The sequence below is a fragment of the Panicum hallii genome, chromosome 3, assembly GCF_002211085.1.
Source record: "Panicum hallii strain FIL2 chromosome 3, PHallii_v3.1, whole genome shotgun sequence".
In the NCBI taxonomy this organism is placed as follows: domain Eukaryota; kingdom Viridiplantae; phylum Streptophyta; class Magnoliopsida; order Poales; family Poaceae; genus Panicum; species Panicum hallii.
In genome coordinates this window covers 64518080-64534138 of record NC_038044.1, presented here as the reverse complement: position 1 = coordinate 64534138, position 16059 = coordinate 64518080, and the positions used below count along the sequence as shown (strand labels likewise).

The window sequence follows — 16059 nt, the reverse complement described above, 5'->3', positions numbered from 1 at the left end:
TCTGATAAAAAGTTCGCACCAATGCCTTTCCCATAGTTACAGGAGAAAAGCCACCAGAAATGCTAAAAAGTAATACAGATAGAAGGAACAAAATGCAGAAAGCAAACAAGGCTGACAGGTGACAGCAAGGCAGATTACTTTACAGTATGTGCGCAAGGCTGTTAGTCTGTTACTAATGTTTTCCTTACTCAATTCTACTCCCTGTGTTTCCCTACATTTCAAATTAGAAGTCGGTTTATCTATTCTAGATATATAGTTTTTCTAATGTATCTAAACATAGCGTATATCTAGATGCATAGAAAATGCTACGTATCTTAAAAAGTCAAAACAACTTACTCCCTCCGTTCCAAAATGTAGGTCGTTTTGACAAATCTAGATACATAGATTTTGATATACATCTAAATATACGCTATGTCTACATACATAGCAAAATCTACGCATCTAGATTTGCCAAAACGACCTACATTTTGGAACGGAGGGGGTACAATTTGAAACGGGGAGAGTACATAACAAGCATGAGTCTTTTAACAGTCCAAACCAAATATGCAAGTAGGACACATCACCAATAATTTTTTTCTATTTTGTTTACCATTGAAGTCATACCCAATTTACAAGGAGCAGAACTTCTGTAGATGAAAAATACAAAATATCAATATGAGAGTACTAAATACAAGTCAAATCATCCAAAAATACAGCTAGAGCAGGAATTGGTCAACTTTTCAATGGCTTTCAGAAAAAAGCAGGTGAGCTAAAATTATTCACAAATCAATTATCCAATGACATGGTAATAATCACAACCCACCTACCATTATGATTCTTTCTTAAGGTCGTGTTTGTTTGAGCTTCTGGGCACTTTTGAACCATTAGCTTTCGGAATCTCCAAGTCAAATGGCCTCAAAAGCCAAAATCTAGAAGCATCCTGTTCAGCTTCTAGCTTTTGGGGGCATCTGGCTTTTGGACATCCCGAAAGCTAGTAGTCCAAAAGCCCCCAGAAGTTCAAACAAACAGGGCCAAGCAATAACCTTTATCAGGAGAGGTAGGTCGTCATAAGTACTGACAGTAACTAGCATGTTACAAGTTACATTTGAAACATGTGAAACATGCCAGAGTCTACCATAACTGGATGTCTGAAACAACATACAAGCGAAACAGCATAATTTATTTTCCATTCACCAACACCCTGGAAGAGATTATGTTGTGCATAACCCCAAATGTTATTCCACTAGCTCTGCCCATTTCTTATGGTTTCTTAAAGGCGCCCTATTATATTGGGACAACTCTGCTGCCAATTGAACGGTACCTTAGCATACAATCACTTGTTGCAGAATGATCCAAAAAGGGAAACAATGCAAGCACCAAATGCATGGGGCTTGGCCACTAGGGATTGAACAAAATCAGTCAATGTTCCATATCAGATTGAACTAGGTCCCACATAATGCAAAAAAAAATGGTGCAATGGCCTATTGGGCCAAAGATTAACAAAGGTGACCAGTACATGGGGGTGGGTCAGTGGGCTGCAATTTCTAAGGCACTTTCATGCCGGGTTCTTTAAATTTACCAGAAAGTACTACAGATGAAAAAGTTAACTTAAACACAACTACATCCAACACAAGAAAGTATTTACAGGGATCCAACATGAGAAACTACTGTCATTCACATGGCCACTTATGGACTGCAATAGGTTCAAACTGACCAACAAGGAAAATAGGATCCTGAAGAATAAAGCAGAATAGAACTTGAATAGAAATTATGTGGTGAACTTTCAGCCTCCAGATAACAAAATAAGCTAATACCACCAGTGTTTCTTTATTAACGTGTGGAAAAATAAAACTCTCTTTTCAACTCACATTTGTTAGCTTGGATACAAATGAGATGCCCATGGTTCTAAATATAGTGCAAAGGGAAGGGTTAGGGGTTACAACACCCACACCCAAAAAAACATGCACACACACTCCCTCTTTGGGGGGTAGCAGACGCGCCATACACAAATTTTAGTGACCAAACCTAAAATAGATGACAAAAAAATAACTGTAACACTCTAAATACTAGAAACACACATCATAAATAATAGAGGTCGCCAAAATTGAAAAAACTAAAATCATCCATGATATACAAACACACATTTATCAAATATTAGGTGAGAACTCTTTAAGAATAAAACAGAAGACATCCAGAGTTGAAAGGATTTACCCTGTCAAGTGAGTAGTGGGTCCAGCTATCTCCATCCGAGGACCTCAAATAACATAAAAGGAAAACCGATTTTTAATTGATATTCCATATGAGGGTAAATAGAAAAAATATGATCATGCTTCGTTATTACTAATTTATTAAAGCAAACAAATTCACAAAGAATCACTCCACTTTAACGGCGCAAACAAAAGGTAGACACAACAGTAAATGTGCTTGTATTTGAGTACTTCATATAGATTTACTTTCCATCCATCACTTACTAATCTACAAGTTGTGGGTGGGCATAAAGCTGCTAAATGTGGGAGGAAAGGACAAAAAAACTATGGATATCTAAATTTGGCAATCACCATCCAAAACATCAAGCATAGACTAAGTTTGTACATATTAATGAAGAGAACAAATGACTACGACATATATGAAATATAAAATGCAACATTAATGAAATATAGATATCATTCTCTCAACCTACAACAGAGAAAACAATGTATGGGTTCAAACACATTAAGTTACCCAGATATTAACCAGGGTACCTTCTTATGTTGGCCCTTAAGCATATAAAATGTGCACACAGCAGAGGCCCTGGCAGAATCCTGAATGAAAGAACATATTAGAATCTTATAAATCCAAACACAAGTAGATGTAGAAACAAATTAATAGTACAAGGCCTGTGTTAGAGTGAAATAAACAACTTTTCAAGCAATACGAAAATCTGATGCATTACACCCCCGGATAAGTAAATGCTTGAGGCTAAGCATACCCAGCATGCAATCTTAGACATCAGCTGAGTACATGCCGGCACACAAATAGAAAGTGTTCCAAGCACGTGCAAAGATTTGCTGACATGTTAAGCGAAAGTGTTATACATATAACCTTGCTTGTCAACGATCCACAAGTCAGCACAATTGTTAAGTGAAATGAAGCAGACTTTCATGTATATCTTTTAAATCCATAGTAAAGAGTATAATACAGGGAATGGAATGCCAACTGGCTAGTTGTCTTACAAGCAACAGAACATATCCAAATGATAAGTGCATGCAGCAAGGTCTGCAGATAGCCGTCTCTTCCATAGTTCCGTGCTTCATCCATGTACTTGGTCTCATAGCTCCCAGGACACAAGACAGAAATGTCGATGATTAGACAAGAGGAACCCAAATTGTACTTTACAAGGTAGATGCTAAGTTCAATGTCAAGAGCAATCAGCATCTTATTTCACTTGCCAGTGATAAAAGGATGGCTAAGTGCTTGTGATACGGTTATCCTCTTTTCAGGATCTAATATAAATATTTTATCAAGGAGATCTTTAAAACTGGACAGCATTTTTGGATCCTCGCCAGGAAAGTTCGAAATCAAAGAACCAATGTCCTTTGGTTTAATGTTCAAAATTAACCTTCTCACAGCCTGCAAACATAAGTATAGTAATAAATAAAGAATTCAAACAATCCAAAAAGAACATGGTAAAAATGTTATGGTTCCACGGACACACCATTTTTGTCACAGGATCCTCCTCAGTAGCATGAAAATTAAGATCTTGGTCAAAGTGTTGCACTGTAAAGGCACCCTGCACAATGGGAAGTTATAAACATTCATTTAGAGCAGCGTTTATAATGTGCACTAAATTAGTAGTATTTGTATCTTTACTCAAGAATTCAACAGAAGCATGGAATTTTTTGTTGAAGGTCATACATATGCAGCTTGTAGGTGCGCTATTAATGGAAGTATTTGTATCTTCACTCAACAATTCAACAGAAGCATGGATTTTTTTTTTATGCAGCTTGTAGGTGTACATGTACCATCATAAAAGAACGAACATTCCATTCGTTAAGGTTAATAATTATGCAAGCAAGTAAAACTAACTTTTCGAAGCATCTTCTTAGGGAATGGGCCCTTTAATTCCATATGAAGCCGAAGCATGGCATTGTTTGATGGACCTGGGAACAAGACTTTCCCGGTGTAAAGCTCATATAGACAGCAGCCAACTGACCACATGTCTAATGGATGGTCATAGGGTAACCCAAGAACTGCAAGAAAAGAACATGTTAGGTACAATGCATTTGGACGTAGAACATGTATACAGACAACACGAGTAGAAAATAGAAACAACATCTAATGAACATTCTGAAATAAGGTTAAGTTGACGAAAGAACTCACTGATCTCAGGTGCCCGATAGAAACGACTGACAAGGTAAGGTGTAACCTCATTCATGCCAGCAAGCATAGCATTACCAAAATCACATAGCTTGAGCACATTCTTAGCCTCATTCACCTAAAATACAAATTAACAGAAACAGTTAGAAAGGGTGTTTAATAGATAGTATTTATAGTTACAAAGCGCTTGTGTGCTTGGAAGGATGAAATGGCAGCATAGCAATAAAATTTGAGTTTTAATGTATAAAGTTCCCATTAAAGGAAGATAACTGATGATAATACAATAGCTACAAAAAAGATGTTGCATAATGGCATACCAACATATTGTCCGGCTTTATATCGCAGTGCAAGACTTTGCAGTTCTTCAGGTGCTTCAGGGCAATGAAGAGCTGCTTTGAATATGCCCTCACCGCAGTTAGTTTAAGCCCGATATTACGACCAAATTTCTTTAATACCTCACGAAGATTCAAATTGAGAGATTCAAAAACTAAGCAAAGATGGTTCCGGTACATGAAACTAGAAATAAACCGCACGCAGTGGCGTTTGTCCTCGCGATCCGCACTTGCAAGTTTTTCCAATATTGAAACCTCTTGCTTACCAGCCTTGTACCTGTATAATCAAATATTGAATTAAATAGTCCTATTTATTTTCAATACTAGAAATATTGCTGGAAAATCTCTAGGGAGCTTAACTTACATTGTATCATTGTTGCGAATAATTTTGATAGCAACTTCTTCAGGATCATCTTTACCAGCTTTAAGATCTTTTGCCCGCACAACTGTTGAGAACACACCCTTCCCATGTGCTGCTGTGATTTCGTAACGGCCATCCATCAATTCCCCAAACCGGTAAGCTGCAGAGTCGCAGAAACAAGAGAATGAATGAATGGACACACATGAGCAAAGTTTGACCGCAGAAAAAACAAAGAAACAGGAAGGAAAATGACCATAAGATAGCATAACTTACTGTAGTACCCATCTGCATCATCCCAGTTGTCATGAAGAGCATTTCTCTCAATATGCAAACCATCATCCTTGCCCTGTCCAAAAAAGTAATTTTGAGATCGTGGAAACCATTTGTATCTAATATTGGGAAAAACAAACATGCAACAATGTTCCTTTGAAACTTAACCAGTTTAGCTTGGCATGCAAATAATACATGCTCAGAAAGACTTGCATGTGCATCAAGTTGCATCCCCTCCCATGACCTATTGATCGGGGCACTTTGATAATTAGTAGAAGGGATAGGAATCATACCGATTTTCTAATGCCTGCAGGTGATTCTCCAAAAATGTCATCACAAAACATGTCTGCTGATCTCTCACTCTGGAACATGTAGTATAAGTTTTCAGGACGATATGGATTCATATTTTTATCAAACAGGTTAGCAGAAAACAACTACCTTGGGAGAACCCTCTCCAAGACCTGCAACACCTATCATCCTCTCATCACTGAGTGCTCCTGTGCTAACTAAAGTGTCATTGTGAGCAGGAGACTTCCCCACAGTGAAGTCTGCTTTGCCAGCAAAAACCTCTGAAGAATCATGCTTATTTTCAGCTTCATAATTGCCTGTGGAGCTGCTATCATTATCATCTTTCAGATGCGTAGTTTCATCTCCATCCATTGCTCTTACTTCTGTACAAGCAACAGTATAACTTTCAGTAGGAACTAATTGATCTGGACATAGCACAGTAAGGTGAACCCAACATTATCTAATCAAGTTACCTTCATTATTGCTACTTAGTTTGGATTCCATATGCTGCTTCTGAGATTGTTGCCGCCTGTACTTCGCCATAATGGCTTCTTTCCTCCTCCTTGCTTCCTCCTTAATTTTTTCAGGGTCGTCTTCTTCCTGCATAGCTAACTGCTGTTCAATTTTCTCTTGGTACTCCTCTTCGTCTTCCTCCCTAATATTGAGACAAAAGAAGTAACTATAAATATTCAGAAAATTAAAACAATATATAGAAAGAAGCTTAGTCAATTAGTTATCAGTTAGCCATGTGAAAACTGCCTTACTTGTTGAAAGAGTTTTCCTTCATTTCTTCAGACCTCCGACTTTTGTGGTCAACATCTCTATCTTTCTCCCTGGATCTAGCCCTCTCTTTGTAACCTTCAGATGTGCTGTATCTTGAGCGCGTTGAATCCCTGTGCCTCTCAATATCGGTAACGTTGTCCCGTCCTTCTCTGGCTCTACGAGTTTCACTTCCCTTAACCCTATGCCATTCCCTGTCCCTGTCCCTATCATCTCTCACTCTCTCCCTTTCACGTACACTGTCAACCCTGTCAGATTCTCTATGCCGATCTTTACTTGTATCCCTCTTCCTCTCATGATCTTTATGCCTTGAACTACCACTCTGTCTTTCCCTCTCCCGGCTTTGGTCACGAACACGAGCCCTTTCCCTTAGATCCGATCTACTACGACTCCTGCTTCTTTCTCTGAGCCTACGGGTAGCTTCAAGTGAATCAACTTTGTCTCTATCTATCCTGACATCCCTATACCTTTCCTGGCTACCATGTCTGTCACCAGGTCTATCATGAACAAGATGGATATTGCCCCTTTCCCTTTCATTCTCCTGTCTGCTAGTAGTATGTCTGCCAGACTTCCCATTCCGATCATTGCTGTCATGATCAGAACCATCCCTAAGACTTGCACGAGAACCATTAGCACCATCACTTTTCTCTCTAGACCTCGAGTGATCCCTTGGATGAGCTTCACTGTGATGCCTTGGGTGAGGAGATGTTCTAGAGTGATTTTTGGAATGATAATCTTTAGATGACGAAGAGTGACGCTCATCTCTGTGCCTCCTTTCCTTCTCCTTTCTAGATTTTGGAGATTTCGAAAGGCTTTGGCTTTGTTCATACCCTTTGGTGTCCTCAGCATCACTTGAAAGGATACCTCCGCTTTCAGACTCAGGGGCACTGTTAAGTGACTTCCTTCCGTCTTTTGAGGATGGAAGGGTAGGCAGAGCAGATGCTTGCAGCTTGGTTGCATCTGCATTTGAGTCTGTATCAGCACCATTGTTAAGGCGCTCCTGCAATTGCAAGACATCAAACAGTAAGTAGGCTAACCAGCATGGAGAAACAGCAAAAATGATACCCAAGCAGTACTAATTATGCTGCAAAAATTGAATAAGACCTGCACCTCTAATTTCCCGATTCGAATGCTGTGCCAGAACAAGAGAGATGTATTTCGATTTCTTATCATATACTAGGTGGAAATACGCACCAAGATAAGAATGCAAAAGGGAAAGAATTTTTGTACAAATAAACAAACGTAGTTGCTTCCGGAAGGCAGTGATAAGAACTCCAAATGTGTTGCCCTCGAGAGCAACAGAGATGACGTAGTCAGAATAGAAGGGCAAGCCGGGTGACTAGAAAATACTACACTAGACTGTAACCAAGAGAGCTTGCAGCCTAGTTAAAGTCAAACCAAAGAGGTGTACCGGAACAAGGGAAGCCTGTGGGGGGGCGGAATCAGCGTCGACGTCCATAGCGGCGGCGGCATCGTCGAGTATCTCCCCCTCCTCTACCTCGTCGTCGGCCGCCACGGCTACCGGAGAGTCGGCGTGACGGTGGCGACGGTGGTGGTGGTGGCGTCGGTGATGGTGGCGCTTGCGGCGCTTCGGGGAGGCGTCGGGCTGGGCGTCGTCGGGCGAGCGAGAGTGCTTGGCGGGTGAGAGCGGCAGCGGCGACGGCGACGGGGAGGGCTCTCCGCCGGCGGCCATGGCGACGGGAGAGGGTAGGGTTAGGGTTGGAGCCAGTTTCCCCCTCCCCCCTTGCGAGAGCGAGATGCCGATGCGAATTTGCTTGCGGTTGCGGGCTGAGTCGTGGGGGCCGGCAGAGCAGGCAAGCTTGAAATAAATCGGGCCAACTGACATGTTGGCCCCACCCTGTCCCTCTCAGATTCATATTTCTATTATTTTTTGGAAAAAAAGTATATTTTTCAATTAAAAAAATGTGACATTCATCCTCGTATTTTATTTGATGCGAATCATGGATTAATCGAACAGAATAAAGAGAGAGTCTCGTTCTACGTATTAATACTGACAATAATGAAATTTCTAGTATCTTAACTAACTAAACCGATGTATTTATCATCCCCACCTTAGTTTAGTTATGGTTTAGTGCTATCTAATGATGATTTATGCCATCTGACTAACCCCTGCTTGGCAATGTAATATACCGAGTTGAAGATACAAAGCCCATAAAAATATTCACTAAATCCTCTAAATTGTGCACCCATAAAAATTTTATCAAAAAAAGTAACGGAATTGATTCACACCAAGATTGACTCAACATTGGAAATATCTACGCAATGATTTAGTAGATAATTACATGACCCAAACTGATATTATATAACAAAACCATTATTAAACTAAGGTGGGATAATAAATGCACCTATTTAATTAGTTAAGGGATTGATTTGCACCAAATGAACCATGAAGAATGAATATCACACTCTTGCAATACTTAAGAGATGAAAATAGACTTTTTTTCTATCTTTTTACTAGCAAATATGATCGTGCATCGTTAGACTAACTCCAATCGGCGCGAGGCATATCGGCCATGCATTTCGCCGTTTGCTGGTTGGGCCATTTTGCCGGCCTGCTTTGCACTGCCGGTCCTCCAATCGTGAGAGGCAAAAAACATTGTCTGGCCCACCGAAACCTGTTGGCGGCAAAGCAGGGACATTTCCCTCCGCCCCAAATCGACGCGCGCAGGTAGGGCAACGCGTTGGTGGCGGAGGTGGCGGAGCGCAGCGCCGCACGCTCCGGGAATGAAGGTACTCCTTCCCTCGCTCCATTGCTGTAGCCGGTGTGATTGTATTGCACTAGTTCACTCACATTTCGGTTTGCATCGTCAGGTTCTTCCCCCAGTCCCCCACCATGTCGGCGTTCTGCAGAGTTTCAGATTTTTTTCTCAAGTTCGCGCAAGAGGAGGCTCCGCCTGCAAGCCGCAGCTACTCATGCTGCTGTCTTGGCGACGACGCGCCGACATCGGAAATGGGGTGGTTCGGTCCCAGAGCACAAGGTTCGTCGGAGAGACAGGGAAGGCGCTTGGGCTGAGCTTGTTCGATGTTACTTCGCGTCGGAGCCGCTGTTCGACGACACCACATTCCGGCGCCGGTAAAGCAGCGAATGTCCTTCTTTCTATTGAATTGAAGCTCAAGTAGTGTAGCTATTGTTTTCATAATTGGGTTGTTTGCTTGATGCAGTTTCCGAATGAAAAGAAGCTTGTTCGATATGATCTACCAAATGCTTGCTGCGAACAATGAGTATTTTCGACAGAAACCTGATGGTCTTGGCCAAATGGGATTTCATGGAAAGCATAAGTGTGTTGTCGCTATGCGAATGCTTGCGTATGGAAGTATAGCCGACACACTTGATGACGGTTATGCCATGGCCGAGAGCACTGTTTTGGAGTGCGTTAAGGAGTTTGCAAGAACTGTCATTGCCATGTTCGAGGAAGAGTACCTACGACCACCTAAAGAGGCTGAGTTGAAGCGGATTCTTGAAGAAAATAAAGCTAGAGGTTTTCCCGGGATGATTGGAAGTATCGATTGCATGAATTGGGAGGGGGGATCTTGTCCGGTAGGCTGGCATGGCCAATACATTGGAAGGAAGGGCCGACCAACTGTTGTTCTTGAGGCTATTGCAACTAAGGACTTGCGAGTTTGGCATGCATTTTTCGGAATGCCGGGGTCTTGCAACGATCTCAATGTTTTGGATCGCTCCCCTGTTTTTGATGATCTTGCCAATGGAAGAACTCACAAAGTTGAATTTTCAGTGAACAACCATAATTACGACATGGGGTATTACCTCGCGGACAAGATATATCCCGATTGGGCGACCTTTGTGAAAACCAAGAGTGAAGCTATCAGTCCCAAGGATAAGACATTTGCCGAGGCCCAAGAAGCTGCAAGAAAGGATGTTGAACGTTGTTTCGGTGTCCTCGCTCGAAGTTTCGGATAATTCAACAAGCTGGCCGACTGTGGAGTGCTCAGGACATGAACACGATTATGTGAGCATGTATCATTCTTCACAACATGATCATCGAGCGAGACAGGGAGCTGGATGAGGACGAGTTTGCTGAACCCAATGATCCACCAATTCGAAGGGACAGGAATGTTGCCGAGCTAAACACCTTCATGTCCGCATGCCGCGAGATCCAGGACCGCCCTACATCCCACCGCCTGCAACAAGATCTAATTGAGCATCATTGGATGTTAAAAGGCAATGAATTAGGGCCATATGCACGCCGATCTCGACACTAGTATGCACCTGTTGGTATTTGTTTCTGTATGCATGAGGTGGATGTCTTTTGTTGCTCGGAGAACCAAGATAATGATTCCCTGCAAGTAGTGTAGATGGTAGCATGTATTTGTGAATTACATCAGCTGGATGTCTTTTGTTGCTGGGAGAACCAAGGTCTAATGAATCCCTGCAAGTAGTGTTGTAGATGGTAGCATGTATTTGTGAACCAAGATCTAATGAAGAAAGTACACAAATATGTGTCCAGATCAAGCAAACAATTTCATACATTACAATATTTCTCAAAGCAAACAAATAGGTGTCCAAATCAAACAAATAATTTCATACAGTACATCAGTTTTAACAGAAGCAAAGAATTAACAGAAGCTAGTTGTCCCCTGATGGACTGTTGGTGTTGGGTACTAGCACCAGAAGCGGACTCAACTTCATCTGGGTTTATACCTTCCTTGATCAAAATGTCCCTCTGCTTCTTGGTAATCCAGGAACGAACAGCAGGATGCCATGAATTCAGGTGAGTGAATATGATTTGGGCTTCTGTCTGGAACCTAGTTGTCTCCATAATGTCCCTTTGAAGTTTGATCTGTTCCCGAGAAATCTCCTTCTTGTCACGAGAAATCTCCCTCTGGAGCTCAAGTTTCTTGTCGCCCTGCTCAATCTTCGCGAACAATGCTTTCTGCTGCATATCAAACTTGGCTTGTTCGATATCAATCAACTCCTCCTTCTGTTTTGCTTCCAATTCATCCATCTGCTGACCTCTCACATGTATCTTCTCTAACATCTCTACGGCAACACTAGATGAGGACTCTTCTACTGATGTTCGACGTTTCTTCACGCTGTCACGCCCTTCTGGTCGTTCAATAGGTGCACCGGCAGTAGGTATTGGTGCAGGGGTAGTGTCCAAGGGTTGAGTTGCCTGGTTATCCTTCTCTGTTTGCTTAGGCTTGCTACACTCCAACATATAATCATTCCATTTTGGTTCATCCCGCAAAATCTCCCAACAATGCGCGAAATGCCAAGGTTTTTTCTGCTCTTAAACTTTGATAGCATCTTTTATCTGCACCCAAAACAGAAATAAATTGTTCATGAACAAGTAGATAGAATTCAGGAACATGCAGCATATAGTTATCGGAACATACCTTATCATAGTCGTTCTTGCCACTTTCATTCCTTCTAACAATAGCCGAGTGGATAGCTTGGAATTTGCTGACTTCCTTTCGTATAGCTGTCCATCGGTTCTGAATAGACAGTTGGGTTCTACTGCTACCCGTCTCACAATTTTGAACGAAATAACGATGCAGCCTTGCATAGAAGGCATTGCTCGTCTAGATGAACCTGCAACGAGAAAGCAACAATTAAATAGTTGTCAAACCACAAACTGCTTGTCAATAAAAGTGTATTCCAGATGATACCTGTGGCTGCATCCGTAGAAATGTTCAGCCAGCCAGACACTATAACTCTGTCCTCTGGAGGCAGGAATGCTTTTCCTCGTTGTGAGACACCTCTCTTGTTGCCAGTGCCGTTGGCAAACTGGTCGCCATCAATTTCCTGAATATCTTCACAATTTGGAGGTTCAATTTGATCACCTGACCTCATAGGCACATGTGGTGGGGTACTAAAGCTCTGTTCATGAATTTGCTCACAAAACTGCCCAAAATAAAATGAAAACATGTTTAGACACTCAACATACAAAGAATGAACAAACAAGTACTGCAGGGTACCATGGGAGAAACATCTAGATCTAATTGAAATTCACTGTCCATGCCCACTTGGGAGGCCTGGCCATTACCACCACATGCGCTGAATCGACGATCCATTCTGCCATAAGAGAGTAGGAAACAAAAAAGTGTCATAGATTAGAGAAAGAGTTCACTGTCCATACAAATAATTCACTGTCCATGCCCACATGCACACAATCATTGCAAGTTCAAACATAATACCAATATTAGATACCAACAAGGTCACAATGATTGCTTAACATTAGTGGTTCCACAAAGTTTTCGACCATCTAACACAGAGATTACACAGATATGGCCTCACTACAGCAGGACTGAGAACCAAACATGATTACTTAAGAACATTACATGAGTTGCTACATCATGTCGGCGCTAAACAAGAACAGCACTACGTAATTAACGAACTAGGCAAACTGAAATAAGTTACTTGCGCACGACATCATAGTGTTAAACAAAAGTTAGCAACTCGTCCTGTGGGTGCTGCCTTCATCTTAGTCGTCGCTGTCAGATGAAGGGTGGTAGCTCCATGTGGGCTCGGAGTCCTCCCTAAAGTCCGAGCTGTGGATTCCAGAGGAGTGAGGACCCCCACCCGCAGCGTGCTAGATCTAGGCACAGCAACCATAGCCGAGCAATGCAATCGAATCAACCAAATCCGACCCCAATCAGTTCGAAGCACTGCGAATTGAGACAGGTTGGGTTCCAATCCCATGGATCTGCACCGCGTGACCAAAATCTCCCTGCACCCTAGCGCCGGAAGAACGAATTGAGGTGGGGAATGGCGGAGCTCACCTTGCAAACCGCCTTGCCTCCGCCGCTTCCTTCGTCGTCGGTCGCTTGGAGCTCCGCCTCGCGCTTCGTCATCGCCCGCCTGGAGTCCCGCCGCGCGTGGAGGCCGAAGTCCCGAACGCACCCGCAACCGCCTGTTCTTCTCTCTCCTGGGTCGACGGTTGGAGGACTGTCCTTTGCCTCGCGGCCGAGCGAGTGCTATTTTGCACTTTCTCTCACCTCGGATTTATTTTGCACGCCCGGTATGCATGGTCGATTGGAGATGATGCCTCGCTCTACAGTGCACCCGACCCAGGCATTTTGCCTTTGCATGGCCCGTTGCATAGTCGGTTGGAGTCAGTCTTACGAAGAGCCAACTTCATTTTTTTTATTTTATTCGCTGAGTGCTAATCCTAAATAGTTTCGAACCCAGATCAAAAAATTATTACTTGTTCTAGAAATAAGTAGAGATTATACTAGTAAAAAACATATATTAGATTCTAGATCCACTGCACTGCTCCGCGATGACCTTGTAGTCATCTAGTGGAGTGCTTAGTATATATCTATTAAAATTGAACTCAAAACGATTAAAATATTATGTGCATACACCTTCAAATATTTCAGAACCTCTAACACCACTCAATTCTTATTCTCCTATGCGTTTTTAGGAGGCCCTAATGTTAATAGAAGTTGCTCTGAAGAAAGACAAAAATATCACTTCTTTTGACTTAAACCACTTAGCGGATACATGTCCAATCATTCTATCGGCTCATTAGAAGGGAATTCCTGCTGCTGGTGCCATGGCCACTGCCGCCGCTGCCAAGGCCACGCCGACCGAGTGGGAGAAGGAGCTCAGGTGGACTGGCATAGCCACGAAGCGTAGCACCCTTGGGTTGGGAAAAGCCTGTGACCTCTGCCTCCTCATGGTCAAAATTACATAGATACATTCAAACCATAGGGTAACCATAATTGGATCAATCATTTTACAAAATTGTATATAATATAAAACCACACATCCAAAGATTATTAATTGCAGCAGATTAGGACAGTGAAATCATGTAATTTGCTATACATCAACTAAACAAACAGAAAGTAAAAGCAATAAAAAGTTGTAGAGCAAATATGTTCAAAATTTGACAATTGACATTGCATCTGGAAAAAAAAAAATCATAAAACAGGTTAGCTTAGCAAGAAGCCCAATTAGGTTCTGTATTCACAAGACACAACATTAAACTCCCTCAACACATTTTTTTAGAAAAGAGGTTCCCCCGCTTTATTTCAGAGAAACAAAGCAAAAGCCTACACAAGATTCAGAGTTACGTATTCTCAACGCGCCCGCTAGTTAAAACAGGTTCGTTCACAGCAGCAAAGCTTAAGCTTTCTACATCCAGTGACTGCTCTTCGCCATCTTCCGAAATGGCTCTGGAGACCGCCCCGGACGCAGCCAACTCGGATGATCGAAGAGCCGATGTTAACAGTGTAGAATTCTCCCTCTCCAGGGAGCTTCTCCCGATCAACTGTAGTGGTTGGCGATTTCTTTGCTTCAGTTGTTCCAGCGCCCGTCCCATCTTCTCCTCGTTCTCCACCTTGCAAATTGGTAGCCAGTTTTCCAGCGCCCGAATCATCTTGTGCAGAATAGTCTTCTCGTCCCTCCAGCGTCTTCCCTGAAAACATATTTCATTTCTCAGATTCCATAAACTCCAAAGAAGAGCAGCACAACAAGTATTAAGCACACTGTTTCTTTTGTTGCTCACCCACCAACGGGCAACAGATTCAAAGTTTTTTTCCTACGGGAATATCAAAGATTTCAGCTATATACTTCCATAAAGCAGTAGCAACTCAGCAATCAAAGAACAAATGATGAACAGTCTCATTTTCTGAGCAAAACAAACAAGACTGGTCATCTAAATATTTTCTTTTAGCCAAATTAGTTCTAGTGAGCGTTTTATTATCACTTAAGAGCCAAAGAAAGATATGAATCCTGGGTGGGGCATTCAAATCCCGCAAAATAGGAGTGAAAACGGGCCGAATGCCTCTGTAACTAATAGTTCTATACATGGATTGGACAGAGAACCTGCTACTGGAATCAAAGGCCCAAAAAATGGAATCACAATCCTCTGTAAAGTTGACAGATTCTGCAATAGCCACCAGTGTAAGCCAGTCCTCCATTCCTCTCTGAGTCACCCCTCTTCTGAAGGAGATCTGTAACTCTACTCCATTCCAAATTTCAGCAATACTCACATTTTTCTGATCTGCAATGATATATAAATCCCAGAATTGGGTAGCCAGGCTACAATTGCCAAACCACCGGTCTTCCCAAAACCTAACAGATCTGCCATCTCCTATCTTCCATCTGATCCATACCTGTGCTGCCTTGTAAACCCTTAACACCCCTTTCCAAAAAGGGGAGGAGAAACTGTAGAGCAAACTTACATTGCAAGTCGATGGGCTAAGGGCCATGAGTCCAGCAGTGTGGATCAAAGGCAGGACCTTCTCTATGATGCTCCGGTGAAAAGCGGGTCAAAAAGATCCGCTAAACTACTAAAAGTGTCTTATCAAGCAAGCCGCGACCTCACCATCTTGTCCTCAGATTGTCTTAAGATTGCACAGAATTGGGACCGAATCCACAACAAAATGGGAGCAACCATTGGGGAGCTTTTTACATGCATTTTGCGATAGCTGACACTGCACCCCTCTGAACCATGGAAGTAGGCATTAAAATAGCAAATGTACTAATTTTTCACCACTAAAATGACTTTTTTAATATTCTAACATGAATACTTGCATTATGTCAATGTATGCTAGCATAGCGGTGATATTCCTGCCTGCAAGCATTGGGTAGGCTGCCTCCGCAACAAAACGATCAGATAAAGAACCGCGGTCAAATGTGTTCGGCTAATCAGGTCATAAGACAGCGCGACATCGAGGATTCGAGGCACTCGATGGCGAGGATCA

General features: G+C 42.3%; 1 protein-coding gene across 2 annotated transcripts; it reads right to left on the bottom strand.

The window, feature by feature from the left end:
• Positions 1-503: 503 nt before the first annotated feature.
• On the bottom strand, positions 504-8172 carry LOC112884094 (serine/threonine-protein kinase prpf4B-like). Of its 2 annotated transcripts, none has more exons than XM_025949420.1 (15): positions 7778-8059; positions 6351-7366; positions 6060-6241; positions 5737-5969; positions 5592-5660; positions 5302-5374; positions 5032-5188; positions 4653-4944; positions 4339-4453; positions 4045-4208; positions 3674-3748; positions 3192-3588; positions 2721-2780; positions 2191-2233; positions 504-626 (listed from the first exon to the last, which is right to left on the bottom strand). In XM_025949420.1, exons 1-12 carry the CDS (start codon positions 8057-8059, stop codon positions 3400-3402), a joined length of 2847 nt encoding a protein of 948 aa, XP_025805205.1. In that variant the 3' UTR covers positions 504-626; positions 2191-2233; positions 2721-2780; positions 3192-3399. The 2 variants fall into 2 exon arrangements, with proteins under 2 accessions (XP_025805205.1, XP_025805204.1); XM_025949419.1 differs by lacking the exon at positions 504-626 and adding an exon at positions 1511-2004 and having other exon boundaries at positions 7778-8172.
• Positions 8173-16059: the final 7887 nt, after the last annotated feature.

Coding starts and splice junctions, on each gene's coding strand:
- LOC112884094 (XM_025949419.1), bottom strand. CDS start 8,059: ATGGCCGCCGGCGGAGAGCCCTCCCCGTCGCCGTCGCCGCTGCCGCTC. Junction 5,661..5,736: donor TTGGAGAGGGTTCTCCCAAG/GTAGTTGTTTTC, acceptor TACATGTTCCAG/AGTGAGAGATCAGCAGACAT. Junction 5,375..5,591: donor CTGCAGGCATTAGAAAATCG/GTATGATTCCTA, acceptor TTTTTTGGACAG/GGCAAGGATGATGGTTTGCA.